We start from the raw sequence: 16,399 nt of genomic DNA, 5'->3' as shown, positions 1-16,399 counted from the left end.
GCGCCCCGCTGGCTCCTCCCCGCGCAGGGCGGGCAGCCCGGGCGGACAGCCCCCTCCCCAATGCCGGCAGCCAGCGGGCACTGGCGGTGAGTTTGGGACGGCGGGAGCGGCCTCGGCGGCGCGGGGAAGGCGGGTTCCGTCGTGCGAGCCGCTCCCGGCGCGGAGGTAGGCGTGCGAGGGCAGCCTGAGGAGGCACGGGGTGGCTGCTGTGCTCTCTGCTGTGCTCTCTGCTGTGCTCTCTCTCTGCTCTCTCTCTGCTCTCTCTCTGCTCTGCTCTGCTCTGCTCTGCTCTCCTCTCCTCTCCCGGCGGGGCTCTCCGGGACGGGCCCCACGGGGGGACACTGAGCCACCGCACTCTGCGGGCTCCGAGGGCTGAGCCAGGTACGGCTGCCCTTGTAGCTCTTGGGTGTGAATGGTGTAACCCAAACCTCGTCAGGTTTGCTCTGTTGTTTGAGTTCCTGTGCCTGCTGAAACAAATGTGCTGTTCTGGTACGTTTATACTATGTTGGTGTGGCCTCATATTAAATACTGTGTCCAGTTTTGGGAACCGCAATGTAAGAAGGATATAAAGCTACTAGAGTGTCCAAAGGAGGGCAAGGAAGATGGTGAAGGACCTTGAGGGGAAGCTGTATATGGAGCAGCTGAGGTCACTTGGTCTGTTCAGCCTGGAAAAGAGGAAACTGAGGGGAGACCTCATTGTCTTCACGAGGAGGTCTTCAACATCCTCATGAGGGGAGGAGGAGGGGCAGGCACTGATCTCTTCTCTGTGGTGACCAGTGACAGGACCCAAGGGAATGGCCTGAAGCTGTGTCAGGGGAGGTTTAGGTTGGATATTAGGAAAAGGTTCTTCACCCAGAGGGTGGTTGGGCACTGGAACAGGCTCCCCAGGGAAGTGGTCGTAACATCAAGCCTGACAGAGCTCAAGAAGCATTTGGACAACGTTCTCAGGTACACGTTGTGACTCTTGGAGATGGTCATGTGCGGGGCCAGGAGTTGGATTAGATGATGTTTTCAACTCAGAATATTCTGTGATTCTGACAGAATGGTGGTTTGTAAAGGAAATGGCCAGCTAGAGTAATCTATGGGGACAATTACTAAATGAGCAGCCCCCCTCCAGACCTCAGTGAGCGAGATCCCCTTGGGTGAGCTGGCCTGTACCACGGCAGGACCTTCCCTTCCGTCAGAGTTCTCACCTACCTGCATGGTGAATGTCCCTGGCTGCCCACAGACCTGCCTTGCACAATAGTGCTCTGACACTGAGGGATAATTTTGGCTTCCTCATCAACTTTCAGGTCAGTTGGTTTCGTATTTGTACATCGACCTTCAGTAGCAGAAGTCAGATAACTGGAAAACTATATGTTCCAGCTTCTCATAACAGGTACTAACCTACTTTTGAGGTCTTATCACCAGGTCAGATATACTGAATTTTGCACTTGCAATCTTAATTTGAGGAACAGACTGCACACTGGAATAGACTGTCCAGAGAGGTTGTGGAGCCTCCCCCACTGCAGATACTCAGGAACTGACTGGACACAATCCTATGCCATGTGCTCTGGGATGGCCCTGCTCGAGCAGGGAGGTTGGACCAGGTGACCCACTGTGGTCCCTTACAACCTCACCCATTCTATAATTGTAGAGGCCACTTCCTCTTTTAGGAGGGCAAGATGAAAGTCTGTTGCTCCGTGTTGTTGTTGAGGGAAGATGAGTAGTGTTTGTTAGTATGCCACTTGTCAGCTCAATGTAAGGATAGCTAAGCTAATTTTCACTAATGTTAAGGAATTTAATGTGTTCTTCTAAGGCTGAATCAGTAGCTGGGAGAAAATCTCATGGATTTATTTGTGTCAAGGACCATGAATTCTGCTATAGAATTATGTTGCATGATACACCAGTCAGGAAACAAATGTAATGTTATTTTGAGTAGCAGTTGATTTGCATGTCTCAGCTTCAGTTGTCAGTAGGTGTGGATAATACGTTTTGTCATTATCATGAGAAGTAAATGGAGAAGTAGTCTTCCATAAAATAGGGAAAATGAAATAGCAAGTTCTTTAACTCATTGCTCAGGAGACATTTTTCCAGGTTCTCCATCCTGCTGAGTCAATAACACTGAAGTCCAAACATGTTGGTGACAAAATTTCTTTCTGTCAAGTCAAACAAAAAATAAGTACTGCCCTTACTTCTGGTGGGACATAAGAGAGGGATATGAAGTGGGAATTTCCCAGTGAACTCAGAAGGCTGGTCTGTGAGTGTAAATTTTATGTGCTCTAAATAGATGTGCTGTGTTATAGTTCACACAGGAATTGAAGTTACCTTGAAAAGACTTGACATGTTTGACTGCTGAGAGTCCGAGTGTTTGGACTACAAGAACCATGATAGGTTTCAGTTTAAAGTAAGGGTCATCAACCTTCTCCCAGGTTCAGGTACCCTCCCAGCTGTGTTTCTGCAAAAATACTGCCTGATATAACTAGAAAGTTTAATAGAGAATTATGGGGCTTCTCCTTTGCTTTCCCTTTCTAATGGTCACCTTGTGGGAAAGTGCTGATGTAGGGATGTCCTTTGCACCCAGTTAATTTACAGCCAACAGCACGAAAATGAAACTGAAAGTTTTGTTAGCACTTCTGAGAAATGCTGATTGCTTACTATAATCTAGCTTTTCATACCCAGAGAAGAAACTAAGAGCATAAAAAGGGAGTGAAGAAAATGCACAGGTCAGAAGATTGACAAGGTCAATAGAGATAATGTTTGACCCCTTTTAGAGAAAAAACATTCTGTTACTTAGACTTGACACAGGCACTGACTATCAAGACACTGGTAGGCTTAGAACAGTGGGCAGAAATATATGTGTCCAAGAACTTTTGCTGTGGAAAACTTGGAGGGGGAAATGAGAGAATCTAAAATTTGGGCTTTGGGACCCCACAAGAATATTTAAATACTTAAATTCACCTTGTGGATCCAGCTTGTTAAAGGTTTGAATACTTCTCAGTACACTCAGTTTCATTTTTATCTTTCACCGCAACCCAGGGGCTGTTAGGAGAACCAAGTAGTTATGCTGGGCAAAACAAGAAGATTCCCCTTCATGTTTGTTACTTCTTGCCTCTCTTCCTCTGTTTCAGTTTCCTGGCAGTGCTTTTTACTGATTTGCAGGTGTTCCACTTGTGTGTTTATGCTTTACTACATTACTCTACAACATTTGGATTACTTTATGGAACTAGAAGCTTAAAGGTTTCAAGATAGCAAGAGTTATTGCATGGTTCTATTTCTTGAAAAGAGATAAGATTGCTATTTTAAGGTTGGGAAAAGTACATGAGCTTTTAAAGCAGATGAAAGTATTACTGATCAATAGCAAAGGTTGGCAGTGGAGAATGGAGCCCTCATTTTGGATTTCAATTCTTTTGCTTTGAGATACAGAGCTCAGAGCTAGAGTCACTGAAGTCTTAGCTCTTCTTATGAACTCAAGTATTGTACTACTGTACAAATTAATTATCTCATTTGTCTCCCCAACCATAAAGCAAAATAACAGTATTCACTCCTTACTAATGTTATGTGCCTAGACAACAGTTCATATAGTTTTTGAGGAGTGTAATACCATTCTGTAGACAAAAATGAAACTTTCTAGGCCTTCCCTTACTGTGGTCATTCTGTTGTGTTTATCTTTGATAGCATTAATATGAAGCTCTTGTACTTCCGAAACAGTGTAGAGATATTTAATATTAAAATAAGCATCATAGCAGGGCTGGGTGTTGATTTTGGAATATTGACTACTCCCAGTTAATTAATGAATTACATGCAACAAAACCAGAATCAAAGGCAGTGATGAGTACATGATATATTAAAATTAAAATTGACTTGCAAACAGAAATTGATACTGATTTGACTATGTGTAATTGCTTCAGGAGAAATGAAGAGAAAATGGCAAGAAAGACTGAAGAAAGTGGAAGAACGAGCATCTCACTATGAAAGAAACCCTCTTCCTATGGTTTATAGACCAAGACTGTCCAAACCCTCTATGCCATCCTCTATTTGGAAAATATTTTCTCGACAGGCTGAAGCTTTTAATTATGTAAAAACCTGCAAAGAGGTATATTATATGTTAGGCAAATGTCTCTACTCTTTTATATACTTTCAAGATTGAACACCATTTAAAATTGCTGTGGGCAGTCTTTATCAGTTTGCAAGATCTTTTTCTTCCCAATCCTGAAACAGCAAGGTCATGTTGCACTGGTGGTATCTTTAAGAAGTGCTAGTTCTGTTCTAACATACAAGTTCATATGTGGTGTTAACTTCAAACAGTAGAAGTACTTTTTGGTAACATTGTAGTGATAAATTTGTTCTTCTCAAGATGAACAAGCTGTCAGGGTGGGCTGGAGAATGTGAAGGTAGTGAGAATTGAGTAGGAAGAAAGAGGAGGAAAAAATGAGGAAGAAAAAGATAAAGAAGAGGCAGAGACTAAATACAAACAATACAACTCTCCAGTGGCATCTGAGCAGCAGGTTCAGATGATTAGAAGTGATCAGCCAAATAAATATTGTGTGAAAGGTATCCTCTGTTTTCAGTTTAATACTTCTCAAATTGATGGCTATTTTTAAATAAAGTATTGTGTTTTTCTCCACGCTGTTTCAGGTATTTAATCCTGGCAGCCTGTTTTCCAAAATGGGTTCTCATTGGCTTGGCAGTAGTTTTTTTCTGTTTTCTTCTCAAATTTCCATTCTTGGTTCTAAACAACATAATGTCTGAAGAATATTTGCCATGAAGCTTGTACTGTCCTTCATGTCCATGAGGCTGCTCCTTTCAGGACATTGTTCCTCCCCCCTTCAGATGCACTTGCCACTGATCAGAAAAACCAAGAGTTTACAGAGAAAACAGTTTACATTAATGCACAGCAAAGAAAAGCTTCGAAGTTTTACCCATGTAACTGAAATCAGAATGACGTTCTAAATTAAAACTAGATGCTACTGAGCTTGGAAAAGGATAAGAGATCTGCTTATAGTTCTCTAGTATTTACTAGCCTTTAGTTGATGCCAAGTAGGAACTTCTGAAGATTTAAACTGGTTCTTTGAATAAAACTTCAATGTTTTTATTTAAAAAGGATGTTCATGTGTTTGCTTTGGAAAAGAACACACAGAATGGAGAGAGATTTTACCTTGTGACAACGTATAAAGAGCTCTGGTTTTATTACACGTGAGTATTTGAGAAGGTATCCTGTATGTTACTAAAAGATAGTGCTATACTGGGTATCCTACCTAGTAAGAGCTGTCACTGGATAGGTATTCCGAGGAGCCAGCTTCTGCTCTGAGTAGCACAGAGCTGTAATGGTTGCCTGAGGTTTCATCTTGGCAATGGGAAAAGCCTTCATAAGGACAAAACAGTATATTCTATAGCAGGTTTCAACTTCCTTTTGAGTAGCAGGTTGCCACTATTTCCTGTGAATTAAGGACTCTGTCTGTTGAACTGAAATTTATTAGCAGTAGATTTGCTTTTGCTGTCAGCTTTCCTCAGGGGATCGTACCAACACGTGACAAAGCCATACTTCTCTGACTAGTCATACAGCAGTTTCAGTGGGCGTTAATGCAGATGTCTGGTACCTGATTTATGGGTTTGTATTTGCATGATGTAGTTCCAAGTATTGACAATTTGGTCATGTGCTGAACTTTTCCCCCCATTTGTTTCTTTTACAATAAAACATTTGGCTATGAAGTAAAAGAAATCGGAATCAATTTTTATACAAAAAGCCTGATTTTTTTCTCAAATTGAAAATGAGATTATTTTAAAATTTAGTTTAAAAAACTCTATGTAGTTTCTTTGTTTGTGCTAAAGATATATGAGTGATAAGTTCTTTACTGTAGTTTTCATAGTTCCTTGAATTCTCAACAACATTTCTGTATGTATTGTAAGACTGGGGCAGGGTGGGGGGTATGGAGAGGAGAATACTTTACAAAATTAAATTCTACGCCAGACAAATAATCTTTGTTGATATTTGATGCTGATGTTACTTACACATTTTTCAAAGCATTATAGGGCTACTATATATAGTAGCCTATATATATGTAGTATACTATATATACTACATTTTTTAATATGGGTGGTTGATTGCAGAATCAAATATGTGGGATGTTGTTTGCAACTGATAAGCATGTTTATCACACTCATAATGTTTATCATGAGAGGTTGTGATTATTTTTTTTTCCTTAGCAAAGGTTACAAAACAAGTCTTATGCATTGCTATGAAGTAATTCCCGAAAAAGATGCTTGCAAACTTTATTTTGATTTGGAGTTTTACAAACCAGCGAATCCTGGTGCAGATGGCAAGAGTATGGTCATGAAGTTAATTGAGGTAAACTGGAGCAAAGTCATGTTGTAGATGAATTAGTTGTTAATTTAATATGAAACCAAAGTATTTACCACTTTATCTTGATTATGCTATAGTAAAATTAAAAGAATTGTAGACCCAGTGGGTATTTTTAATTAAGTAAAAATACTGTTTTAATTAAAGCAAGGGTTTAATCAAAGTGAGAGACAAAAAATATAATTGAGAGACAAAAATAAAGAATGATGGCTGTTGGACCGTTTTTATTCATGGTAGGTTTACTGACATGGTAAGTTTACTTTTGAAGATTGTTTTATGTGCTCTGCCACTTCAAAGCTGTAAAACTGAAGGAATGTTTAGGTACTCTTTAAAGTGGCATCAGTAAAAGTTCCATTCATATATACCTCAGTTCATTCCCTTTGCCTGATGGTGCAGTCATAGGCATAGTCATAGTCAAGGCTTAGATGAATCCCTCCTGAAGGTTTCTTTAGATGACAGTTCATTGTAGTTTAGTTAAATTATGATGTAGAGAGCATCATGTGACTGCATTTACCAATTTGGTACTTAAATACCTTTGCTAATTATCAATTGTATTAATGAGTGCAGTTTCCATTTTATTGCAAACATTTTTGGAAAATGAGCTCTCTGCAAGTGCAATATGGCATTCATATGTTTTTAGAAGAATATCTTCTGTTTTAATAAAATCTCATCATGAGTGGATGCCTGTTTGTGAGACTTCTGTCACCTACATGTCTCTAGTTAGAAATGAACATAAGTAAGATTATTGAGGTCATTCCTTCATAAAGAATTGAGAGAGAATCTGAAGGCATTTATCCATTATTATCTGAAATGTAGTGATTCCTCAGGTTAAGAAGAGGACTTTGGATTTGCTGAATGGGGGATCTGAGCTGCTAAAACTCAAAGCTTCCAGATCTTTAGGTTCTGAGTCCCAGTCCTAAATATGAGTAATCACTAGCTTAGCATATAGAAGATTTTTTTAGAGCTAATTTAGAGTGAAATAAGTTTTCTGCTTAGTTATTGTTCATGGAGTCATACCAATGAATTAGCTAAACCGTAACACTGAATTGGCTCACCACTCCTTTATAGCATGACAGCCTCCATTTCCACTCCTGGTGAGCCTGCATTACCAACATTGTCACTGTGGGTGTGAACTGCTTTGTGGTGGAAAACAACCTGCAGGGTAAAGCCACCTAACTAGACTTTGACCTGTGAAACTCAAAGTCTCCTTAGCTTATCACTGTTAAAGTGTTAAGTGACTTGCATATTTAAGGAAACACAGTCTACATCAAACTTGGTTAAAATTTGATATGGGTTAGTTTGAATTAAATTAATTGTATGCTCAAAATGAGGGGACAAAAAAGACCTTGGAAAAAATGTAGAATGTGAATTTGTGTTAGGTTTTATAGATACGACTACTAAAAATGCTAGAGTAGAATAACATAATTTGTGTTTATAATTTCAGCTTGTCAGCCAAAAATTAAAAGAACTTTATGATGTAAATTGCTCATCAAAAGATGTCTTGAACTTGGATTCCAGTACTGATGAAAAGTTTAGTCGGCACTTAATATTTCTACCCCAAAACACTGTATTTAAGGATAATACTCATGTTGGTAAGTGTGTTCTTTTCTCTTACACCTAGAAATAAAAGGTGAGGTTTTGACTTTGTACAGTGCCATCTCACATTTGACTGTTTATTTTAATGGAATTATATGTGGAAACAAATATGTATTCCCAGCAGAAATTACTGTATATTTCATTAAGCCTTGTTTTTTCTCATCTTCTACTTTCTTTTCCTATGATTAGCATGTGTGTTTGCAGAAATGTAACTTTTTTTGTGCCTGTATGTTTTATTTACAAAAATACAGATTTCTATGAAACTGGCAAGTCTATGACTCCTTAATTTTCAGGTTAATGTCAGTCATAACAATTAAAGCTATTGTTATTTGCTCTAAATACAGTTAATTTCTCCTCAGCACTGGGTCAAAAAGGCAGGACAAAGATGATTTCAAGCCACCTGTGCATAAACATGATAAGGAGAAAGCTGAAAGCAATTTTAATTGTTGATGTAAGTTGGGATTTCTTGGATATGGCAACTCCAATACAGAGAATTGCCAGTTTAGGGTTGTTTTGACTAATTTGTGTGTCCCAGTAATCCTGTAATGAATTATGAGGATAATGATGATCTTGATGCTTGATATGCTGAGTCATTCTGCTGATATATAGCATGGAAAGAACAGTATTTCATATTCATTGATGTTCCCCAGGGAAGCTTCATCCAACAACTGCAGAATCATCCTTGCCAATATTCCTTCCACTTCATAGGTTTTTTTTCCCACATCTGTATTTATACTATTCTCTTGTTTTCTCCCTAGAACTAATTTGGCCTAAAACGAATGGTTTTTATTTGTCTGTCTTTGGTTACCATCTAGCAGAGCCTGGAGGTACAATGGGAGTTGAATTACAATACTGGGAGTTTGAAAAGTCATTATAAAATACTTTTGTGAAAGTGAAAGCAATGTGTTGTTGGAGTAAGCTTTGGTCAAGCTCTTACATCAGTAAATACACCATGAAGTTGCAAGTAAATGCTTCAATCATTCTGAAAGTGAAATTAGGGAAAGCAGTAGTGAGGGGGACAATCACAACCTTTTCAGAATCTTAAATCTGAGTTTGTTAATATTTAGGGTTTTTTTTTTTTTAAGACGTTTAGTACAATTTCTTGTGAGGTGTTGTTTTCTCAGTTACTGACCAGAACCATTTTATACAGTGGGCAGGTTGAAAGATTTCTCTTTAAAAATCCAGAAGGGCTAAAAAGACCCTGAACTTCGACCACTTCCATCTTGGTTGTTTTGAAAAATGTTTGCACAGGAACTCGGTCAGTTCTTTTTTGACTCATAGATGACATTACTTGCTTTTGGACTTTTTTGGTTGTTTTTAAGGTAACTTTGTGAGGACCATTTTGCAGCCTGCCATAAGATTAATGGAGAGTAAGGCTGCTGTGATTCCAACAGAAGAAGCAGGGCATGTTTTCCAGTGTTCTGCAGGAGTTGGATTAGATGGTTCTCTTCCAAACCTCACAGCTGTTGAAGATGCTTCTAAAGACTGGCCAGCCATTGCTCACAAAACAGAGGATGTGGAAATGTCACACCAGGGAGAAAATTTGGATTTTTCTTTCCTAATAGTAAATGATAAAGAAGGCAACAACCAACTTTTTGTGGATCTAGGTAAATATAAGTGTTTTTAAAGCTCTCTGGGATGCAACAAAGGTTAAGAATGAGATAGATGTTCCTTAATCTTTGATTACAAAGAGTAAGAACAGTGGTGTTCTTACCGTTGTCCCTACGGTGAGACTTCAAATACATGCTGAAACTGGGATCATTACTACATTTAATTATTTTATTCTGAAGTTTAAAGTAATTCTTGCCACACAAGACTAATTTTGTTTTTCCCCTTAAGGGCTTAGTGCTCCCATTTGGATTAAAAGAGGATGGCATATATTGCATTTGTGTTATTTCAGTTGAATTAGAAGCTGCTTAATAATAGAACAAGTCTTAGAGGCATGGCTTTCTGTATTTTACATGTATGAATTGAGCTTTCTTTTCCTGTTTGGAATGGCAGTTGTTATGTTTCAATGATGGAATAATAGAAATTTGGGGTTGGGTATTTCATGGTCCAGCTGGGCTTAGCCTGTTCATGGTATTAGAGTGTTACAAAACTCCAGGAGCACAACACCTGTAGTCAAACTAGAGTTTGAAAGTTCCTGCCTTTTTCAACTCCCTATCTGTTTTTTCTGCTTTTGCCTTGTGTCAGGGAAATGAAAGTAGCTTAGCCCGCTTTTGCACAGGACTTTACCTTGGGTTTTTTCCTCAGACTCTTCTGAAGAACCCCCATTCCTTCAAATTCTTCTCATGGAATTCAGGATCACTTTTATTGTGGGCCTCTTCAGTATGTCTGATCTACTGAAATGTAATCCCAAACTTGGCTACAGTAGGCTTCTCTGTTACTGAGTCAGAAAGATTACTTTCACTTAATGTTCAAAATTCTTTCAAGCATATTTGTGAATGGAAATTAAATAAAAACAGTTTGTTACCTGTCTCACCTTTTGAGAATTTGATGTTAGTTCCCCAAAATTACCCATCCTCAATATTTATGTTATACACATTACCTCAAAATTGGAAAGCTAAAGCTAAAATTGCTGAAATACTGAATTATATCATGAGGCTGCAGTGACAGAAAGCTTTGTGATGTTCATCTTGTATGGGCTCTGTAAGTCCTTTTCTCTTCATGAAAATCAAATGCAACCTGCAAATAAAACTCACCTTCTCAATCAATTATTAGATAGATTATTCAATGTTAAGATATATGTTCATTTTTTAGTTGTTTGTTTTTGAGATTGGAAATGAGACTGGATATATGCCTCAGAAAAGCTGTGAAGCAGTCCACAGAAAACAGAAAGGTTGATTAAGTTGTTCCTGGTTAAAATAATGGTGCAGCTTTTTGGGCTCAGTTGTATTTTGCGGAGATATTACGAAAGCACCAATTAGAATGATTAAAATGCCTGTGTAGAGATGTGGAGCACTTGTCTTAACTCTTCTGTAACATAAAAGTGTAAATGTGTGTGTGATCTTGTTTTGTTGCATTTCTTCTGTGGGATGTGAGCCAGGTAGTAACAGTTTCTGTCCATTCATTAGACTCTTAGCTGGGCCTAAGGAAGATTGTTTTATTTACAAGTGCTCAATATCTTAAATCCTAGCCAGCACTGCTATGTTAAAAAATATCTGTTTTCCTGTAGGAGTTTATACAAGGAACAGAAATTTCCGGATGTATAAGTCATCAAAAGCAGGAAAAAATGTGATTCTGAAGATAGCAGAGGATAATAATTTTATCCCCAACTGTGAAAAGGATGTTTCCTTGGAAGAAGCGTATTTTCTTTCCTCTTTAATCTGCAACATTGGGTAATTACTTAATTTTAGTCAAATTTACAATATTTTTAAATACATATTTTAATGATAATTCTCCTGCAGCAGTTACAGATAACTATTGTGAATGAGCAATTATTCCATTAACATTGTTACAGTGTAATTTAGGAGTTCCTAGTAGAATTTCTTGGTTTTGAAGAAAAATTTCTTGGGAGTCCTGTTCTTCTGTTAAACCTGCCTTCAAACATGATATGGCTTCTGAATTACGCCTCATTTCTCTATACACACTCAAAATGCCAAAACATAACCATTGTTAAGTTTGGTCAGCTTCTGTGTTGTTCTGGAAGCAAAGCTTACAGACTTCTAGTCAGTTAAACATGAGAAGTCTGAATATTTTTCAAAGTAGGATAAGAAATAAAAGGGATTTCTGTCCGTGTTTTCTTGCATACCAGATTTCCCATTTGGTACAGACACCTCCTTAGGTTGGGTACTCATACGGACAATCATCGAGGTTTCTGTATCTAATCTAAACCTCTGATATGTCATACCCTATCTCAAGAAGATCCTAACTATTGCTGTAGCAGAAAGAAGGTTAAAATGGTATCGTATTTTTATTGAAAACATGTCTCTGTTCTGACTTCAGGTTTTATATCTTGAAATGTTCATTATCCAGAACTGATGCCAATAAACCATGTAGTGTATTCAGGTCATAGACATCAGCTGAATCTGCCATAAATATGGATGAGAAATTCTGCCGTCTTGAATTTAGGCTTCTGTGATCATCTGGCTTCCAGTTAGCAATATGGCAAGGAAAAGCAGTTCATTGTAGAGAAAAAAAAAAAATGGAAACCTTTCAAAGGGTGTATTTGCATAAATACTACATCTAGAGCACATCCTGCTGTGGGAATGTGGACCAGCAGTCATTAAATGGCCGGGTCCTGGGACTTTGGCCAGGAACCAAATGTTGCTGTTGTGGATGAGGAACCCCCGTCCTGTGGTGGGAGTCAGGGAAACTGCCAAAGCCAGACGGAAAGTGCACCAGGGACAGGGAAAGGTGCACAGCAAATCGCGGGCTGAGCAAGATTGGCAGGGACCTCTGGAGGTCTCCTGGCCCACCCCTGAGCCCAGTGCTGTGTCATGTTGTGCCATCCTGTGGCATGTTACAGTGAGTTACGCTGTACTGTGTTATGCTGTAAGAATCATACATTTTCCTTTGCATTCTCTCCTTTCTTCAGAGCGAGTGATGACATAAAAGTTCTGTCATCTGGCTTTTCAGAGAAGGAGAGAAAAATGTCTGCTTTTTTAAACAGTAAAACTACCAGAGGAAGCAGAGGTACCTCAAGCCTTTTCTACTGCATAGAAAAAAAAATACTCTTAGCTTAGATATTCTGTGACTTGTACACCTGATAGCTTCTAGGAGGGTCCTTCTTCAGCTGCCTTTCTGCAGAAGGCAGAGCACATCTGCACTGAAGGATGCTCTGCAGCACCTGAATGCCACTGACCCTCCCCTCCTGTACCCACTGCTGTCTTGCTTTGTCTCAGCTCCCTCTGCACCTTGGGGGTGGGGGTAGTAGCCCTTTAAAGATCTACAAGAAACTAACAAGGAATTTATCCCTGGTTTTATTTAAGGGTGTGATGTGATTCAGGTACATTTTATGCCTATGGTCTATATAATGTGTGTTACAATGATGCATCACAGTGGCAAACCCTCTAACGGTGTGTGTTTGTGGCCTTTGGTTTAACAGATCCCATGGAAGGTTACCAGGGTTCACCATATCCAGAAATCGATAATTTTGTTCGTTCTTTGGTTAATAAAGATGGGCTGCAAGGAGGTAAAGAGGCCACCTTACTATTTACAAATTAGTCTACTGCAGCACTATTTCTAAAGAATTTAAAGAATTAATTTTGTTTTTCCTCAGGGATACGACAGTGGAGTTACTTCTCTCTCAAAGAACTAATTATTTATGATATTTCTGGTTACCGTTGGTGTGAAAATATTGGAAGAGCTCACAAAAGTAACAACATAATGTATGTTCTTTAACTATTCAGTTTAAAACAGCTTTATTTATTTTCCTGTTCAACTGTTACTCTCAAAAAATGCTGAGAAAACTCTTATGAATAGAATCAGCAACTGTTACCATTTCTGCTGTCTTGCTCTGTGGGGATACAATGTTTCAATTACAAACCCCCCCCCCCCCCCCCCCCCAAACCCAAAGAAACTATTTATCCTCCTCCAAGTTTACTTTGTGATAACTGGACCTTTATTTCTTATAGTTCTATGACATAATATTCATGGTATTTAAAATATGGGCCCAAAGATGCTAACATAAAATTCAGAGTATGTTAAAGCTATTAAGCAGTACTATGCTTTGATACTTCCCAGCTAGGAAGCTGAAAAATAAGAAAGCAAGTAGACCTCTTTTGAATTAATTTACAGTGCATCTGAAACTACATTCTTAGGTTATTAAAATGACTCTCTCATTTGAGCCGAGAACTGCCATTTTAGAATGGTAATTCCTGTAACATGAATCAAGATGAGTTTTGCTAGTGACACTACAAGGCCTCAGATTTCCTCTAGTTTTAGCAAAATAAGTGATGGAAAGTCAGGTTTTTAGATTATGTTAGAATTACAGTATACAATTAGTATAAGTATTTTAACTTAAAAATAATTTTATGTAAGATTTAAAACCACTGAAACATAAGGAATGTGTTTTTGTGTGTTTTTTATTCAAAAAACCCCACACCTAGATGAACTTGCTGTTTCTCAAGTGAGTTGCTTGAAGTTTGGTATTTCTAAAACACAGCTGAAAAAGCTGGGTGGCCTAATCAGCTGACAGAAAATAGTGATTTTATTTGGCTTTTATAATGCAATCATCTGTAACAGCAGCAGCAACAAAGTCTTATCTTACAGATAAGTCCCATATGCTAATCTTAATTTGATGTAATGAAGCTTAACGTAATGAAGTTGACTAAATTTCACTTTCAGATGTTAGTCTTAAAAATTATTTCTTTTAACTTAAGAAACCTGAAGTTTACTAAAAATCATACAAAACAAGTGTGGAGTAAGTCTGCCAAGAGTATGAAAGCAATGTGCATAGCTGAGGACAAACAAAACCTGTTCATTTAGAGTTTCCTACTGTATGAATTCACTTCATTTATGACTGTTACTAAAAAACGAAATAATTTCATTCTTAGGATTCTGGTAGATCTAAAGAATGAAGTCTGGTATCAAAAGTGTCACGATCCTGTCTGCAGAGAACAAAACTTCAAATCACAAAGTAAGTAGCCTGTGATCTCAATTATATTTAATACTTTTTCTAATGTTAACTTTAATTAATGCCTTTTATTTGATTTAGGTTTTCCATTACCGCCTGGGATATGCCTCCCATCTCTTTTCAAAGAGGTACGTTTTTGTCCTATTGAGATGCTCAAGCTCTTGTGAGTATCTGGAAGTCCTTGGATATTCCCACTAACATCCCACTCTGCTGGGAGAGCTCCACTCACTGTTACAGTGATACAGAAGAGGTCCCCAGAGCAGCTGTGCTGGTGTAGTAGCTCCATATATTCATTTTTAAGTTCTCCAGCAGTGCTAAGTTACTGGAATTGCCTAACTTCACCTGGGACTAAAGACTTTCTTCTGTTCTGATGTGAACAGCAGTTCCCAACTTCTAAGCCACAAGGCCGCTCCAGGTGCAGAACAGACAAACTGCCCAAGTCTAGCTCTGCTGTGCATGTCTGACTTCATGCTGGGTAAGGTAAAATAGAACTGGTTCTGGAACACGTGAGTCAGCCAGAGTCAAATATAAGTCAGTGACCCTCACTTCTGAAATTCATTTATCTCCATTTTAGTGTATTAAAACAGCACATTTCCCCAAACAGAATATTTCAACTGACCTGATGCTGCACGTAGACTCTACACCCTGAACATACGAGTTTTTGCACTGCTTAGGCAATAAGAATTGGCATTTTTGCAACATTTAAATTTAAATTTACAGCTCTAAATGTCACACAGCAGAATGGCATGTGAAGCTCTCTCAGGCAGCTCATCAATAGCTATTAGTGTTGTTTCATAGAAAGTGTCATTTAACTATTTTCAGGTCCTGACAGTATTTTTGAACAGACACTGAAGTTGGTCTTAATCTTGTATTATTTTATGAAGCTGTATTCAAGAGGCTACTTGTATGGTGCTAGACAAACAACATCCTTATTTTGTTATGCATGTTCTACTCCTATTAAAATAGGCTTCCACAGGTTAATGTGGGTATCCATGAACATGCTGGAAAATCTTGTCCTGTTGGCCAGCTTTCTGCAGTATCCATTCTGTGTGACAGCACAAGCTTCACACTTGCAGAGCAGTTAAAGGTATGAAGAGTATTTTCATATGAAGTAAGTAGTGTTCTTGTTTCTCAAAGGAAGAAGAGTCCACGCGCATGGATGACAGGGGCCACACAGAAGGAAAAGTAAATCCACATTCTAATGCGTCAGACTTGTCAAAAAGCTCAGTAGCTCCAGAGAACAGCTGGACTCAAGACCTCCTGTTGTCAGACAGCGAGTGGGAAAACACAAGTGATGATGCCTGTTTCCTAGAAGCTGCTGAAGACGTGGAACTAGCTGAAGCTGCAGATGATAGTCTGAATTATGCCATGGAAGAAATCTCGGATGAAGTTCTTTTGGAAGCTTTAAGGAGAGAAGATACCTACACTAAAGAAGGCAGCTGAGCCCAGGCCTGGCCAGCAATGAATGACACTTGTGTGTCATGTGCTGATGTGAAAGGTCCTGGGGGGTAGTTCACAAGCACCACTCTAGAGCTGTAAGACAAAGAATGGAGTGCCTGGGTGAACTTCAATAGGCATGAGGAGATCATGGAAGATTACGTGGGGGCTGAAGAGCATTGGACTAAGAAAATAAACGTCATGAATGCTGCTCCAAGCTTAGCACTTTTAACGCTCTTTGCGGTACAGTTTCTGTTTTGTTAGTTGTATGTCCAAGTTTTATTGAGAAGCCAACAAAACAGACTTCTTCATTTCCATAAACAGGATGAAATAATATATTTCAAATGCAGATTTAATAAAAAGATTTGTCTATTTATCTTTGTTCAACTAAAGTCTGTGTTCTCTTTACGAATATATTCAAGATTACTTTAATAGCACAAGATTAACAC

General features: G+C 38.7%; 1 protein-coding gene across 5 annotated transcripts; it reads left to right on the top strand.

The window, feature by feature from the left end:
• The first annotated feature begins 14 nt into the window (after positions 1–14).
• Positions 15–16,326, top strand: PRIMPOL (primase and DNA directed polymerase). 5 transcript variants are annotated; one of them, XM_048304168.1, is made up of 14 exons: positions 71–86; positions 1,293–1,378; positions 3,891–4,075; positions 5,084–5,175; positions 6,187–6,328; positions 7,785–7,932; positions 9,259–9,543; positions 11,112–11,274; positions 12,474–12,571; positions 12,984–13,070; positions 13,158–13,266; positions 14,434–14,516; positions 14,595–14,641; positions 15,651–16,326. In XM_048304168.1, the coding sequence occupies exons 2-14, from the start codon at positions 1,357–1,359 to the stop codon at positions 15,954–15,956; spliced, it is 1,767 nt and encodes a 588-aa protein (XP_048160125.1). In that variant the 5' UTR covers positions 71–86; positions 1,293–1,356; the 3' UTR covers positions 15,957–16,326. The 5 variants fall into 5 exon arrangements, with proteins under 5 accessions (XP_048160128.1, XP_048160126.1, XP_048160125.1 ...); XM_048304171.1 differs by lacking the exon at positions 1,293–1,378 and having other exon boundaries at positions 15–86; XM_048304169.1 differs by lacking the exon at positions 1,293–1,378 and having other exon boundaries at positions 43–129.
• The last annotated feature ends 73 nt before the right edge of the window (positions 16,327–16,399 follow it).

This window comes from Corvus hawaiiensis, chromosome 5 (assembly GCF_020740725.1).
Source record: "Corvus hawaiiensis isolate bCorHaw1 chromosome 5, bCorHaw1.pri.cur, whole genome shotgun sequence".
Taxonomy (NCBI): domain Eukaryota; kingdom Metazoa; phylum Chordata; class Aves; order Passeriformes; family Corvidae; genus Corvus; species Corvus hawaiiensis.
This window is presented reverse-complemented; position numbering and strand designations above follow the sequence as displayed.

Coding starts and splice junctions, on each gene's coding strand:
- PRIMPOL (XM_048304168.1), top strand. CDS start 1,357: ATGTTCCAGCTTCTCATAACAG. Junction 1,379..3,890: donor GTTCCAGCTTCTCATAACAG/GTACTAACCTAC, acceptor TAATTGCTTCAG/GAGAAATGAAGAGAAAATGG. Junction 11,275..12,473: donor TCTTTAATCTGCAACATTGG/GTAATTACTTAA, acceptor TCCTTTCTTCAG/AGCGAGTGATGACATAAAAG.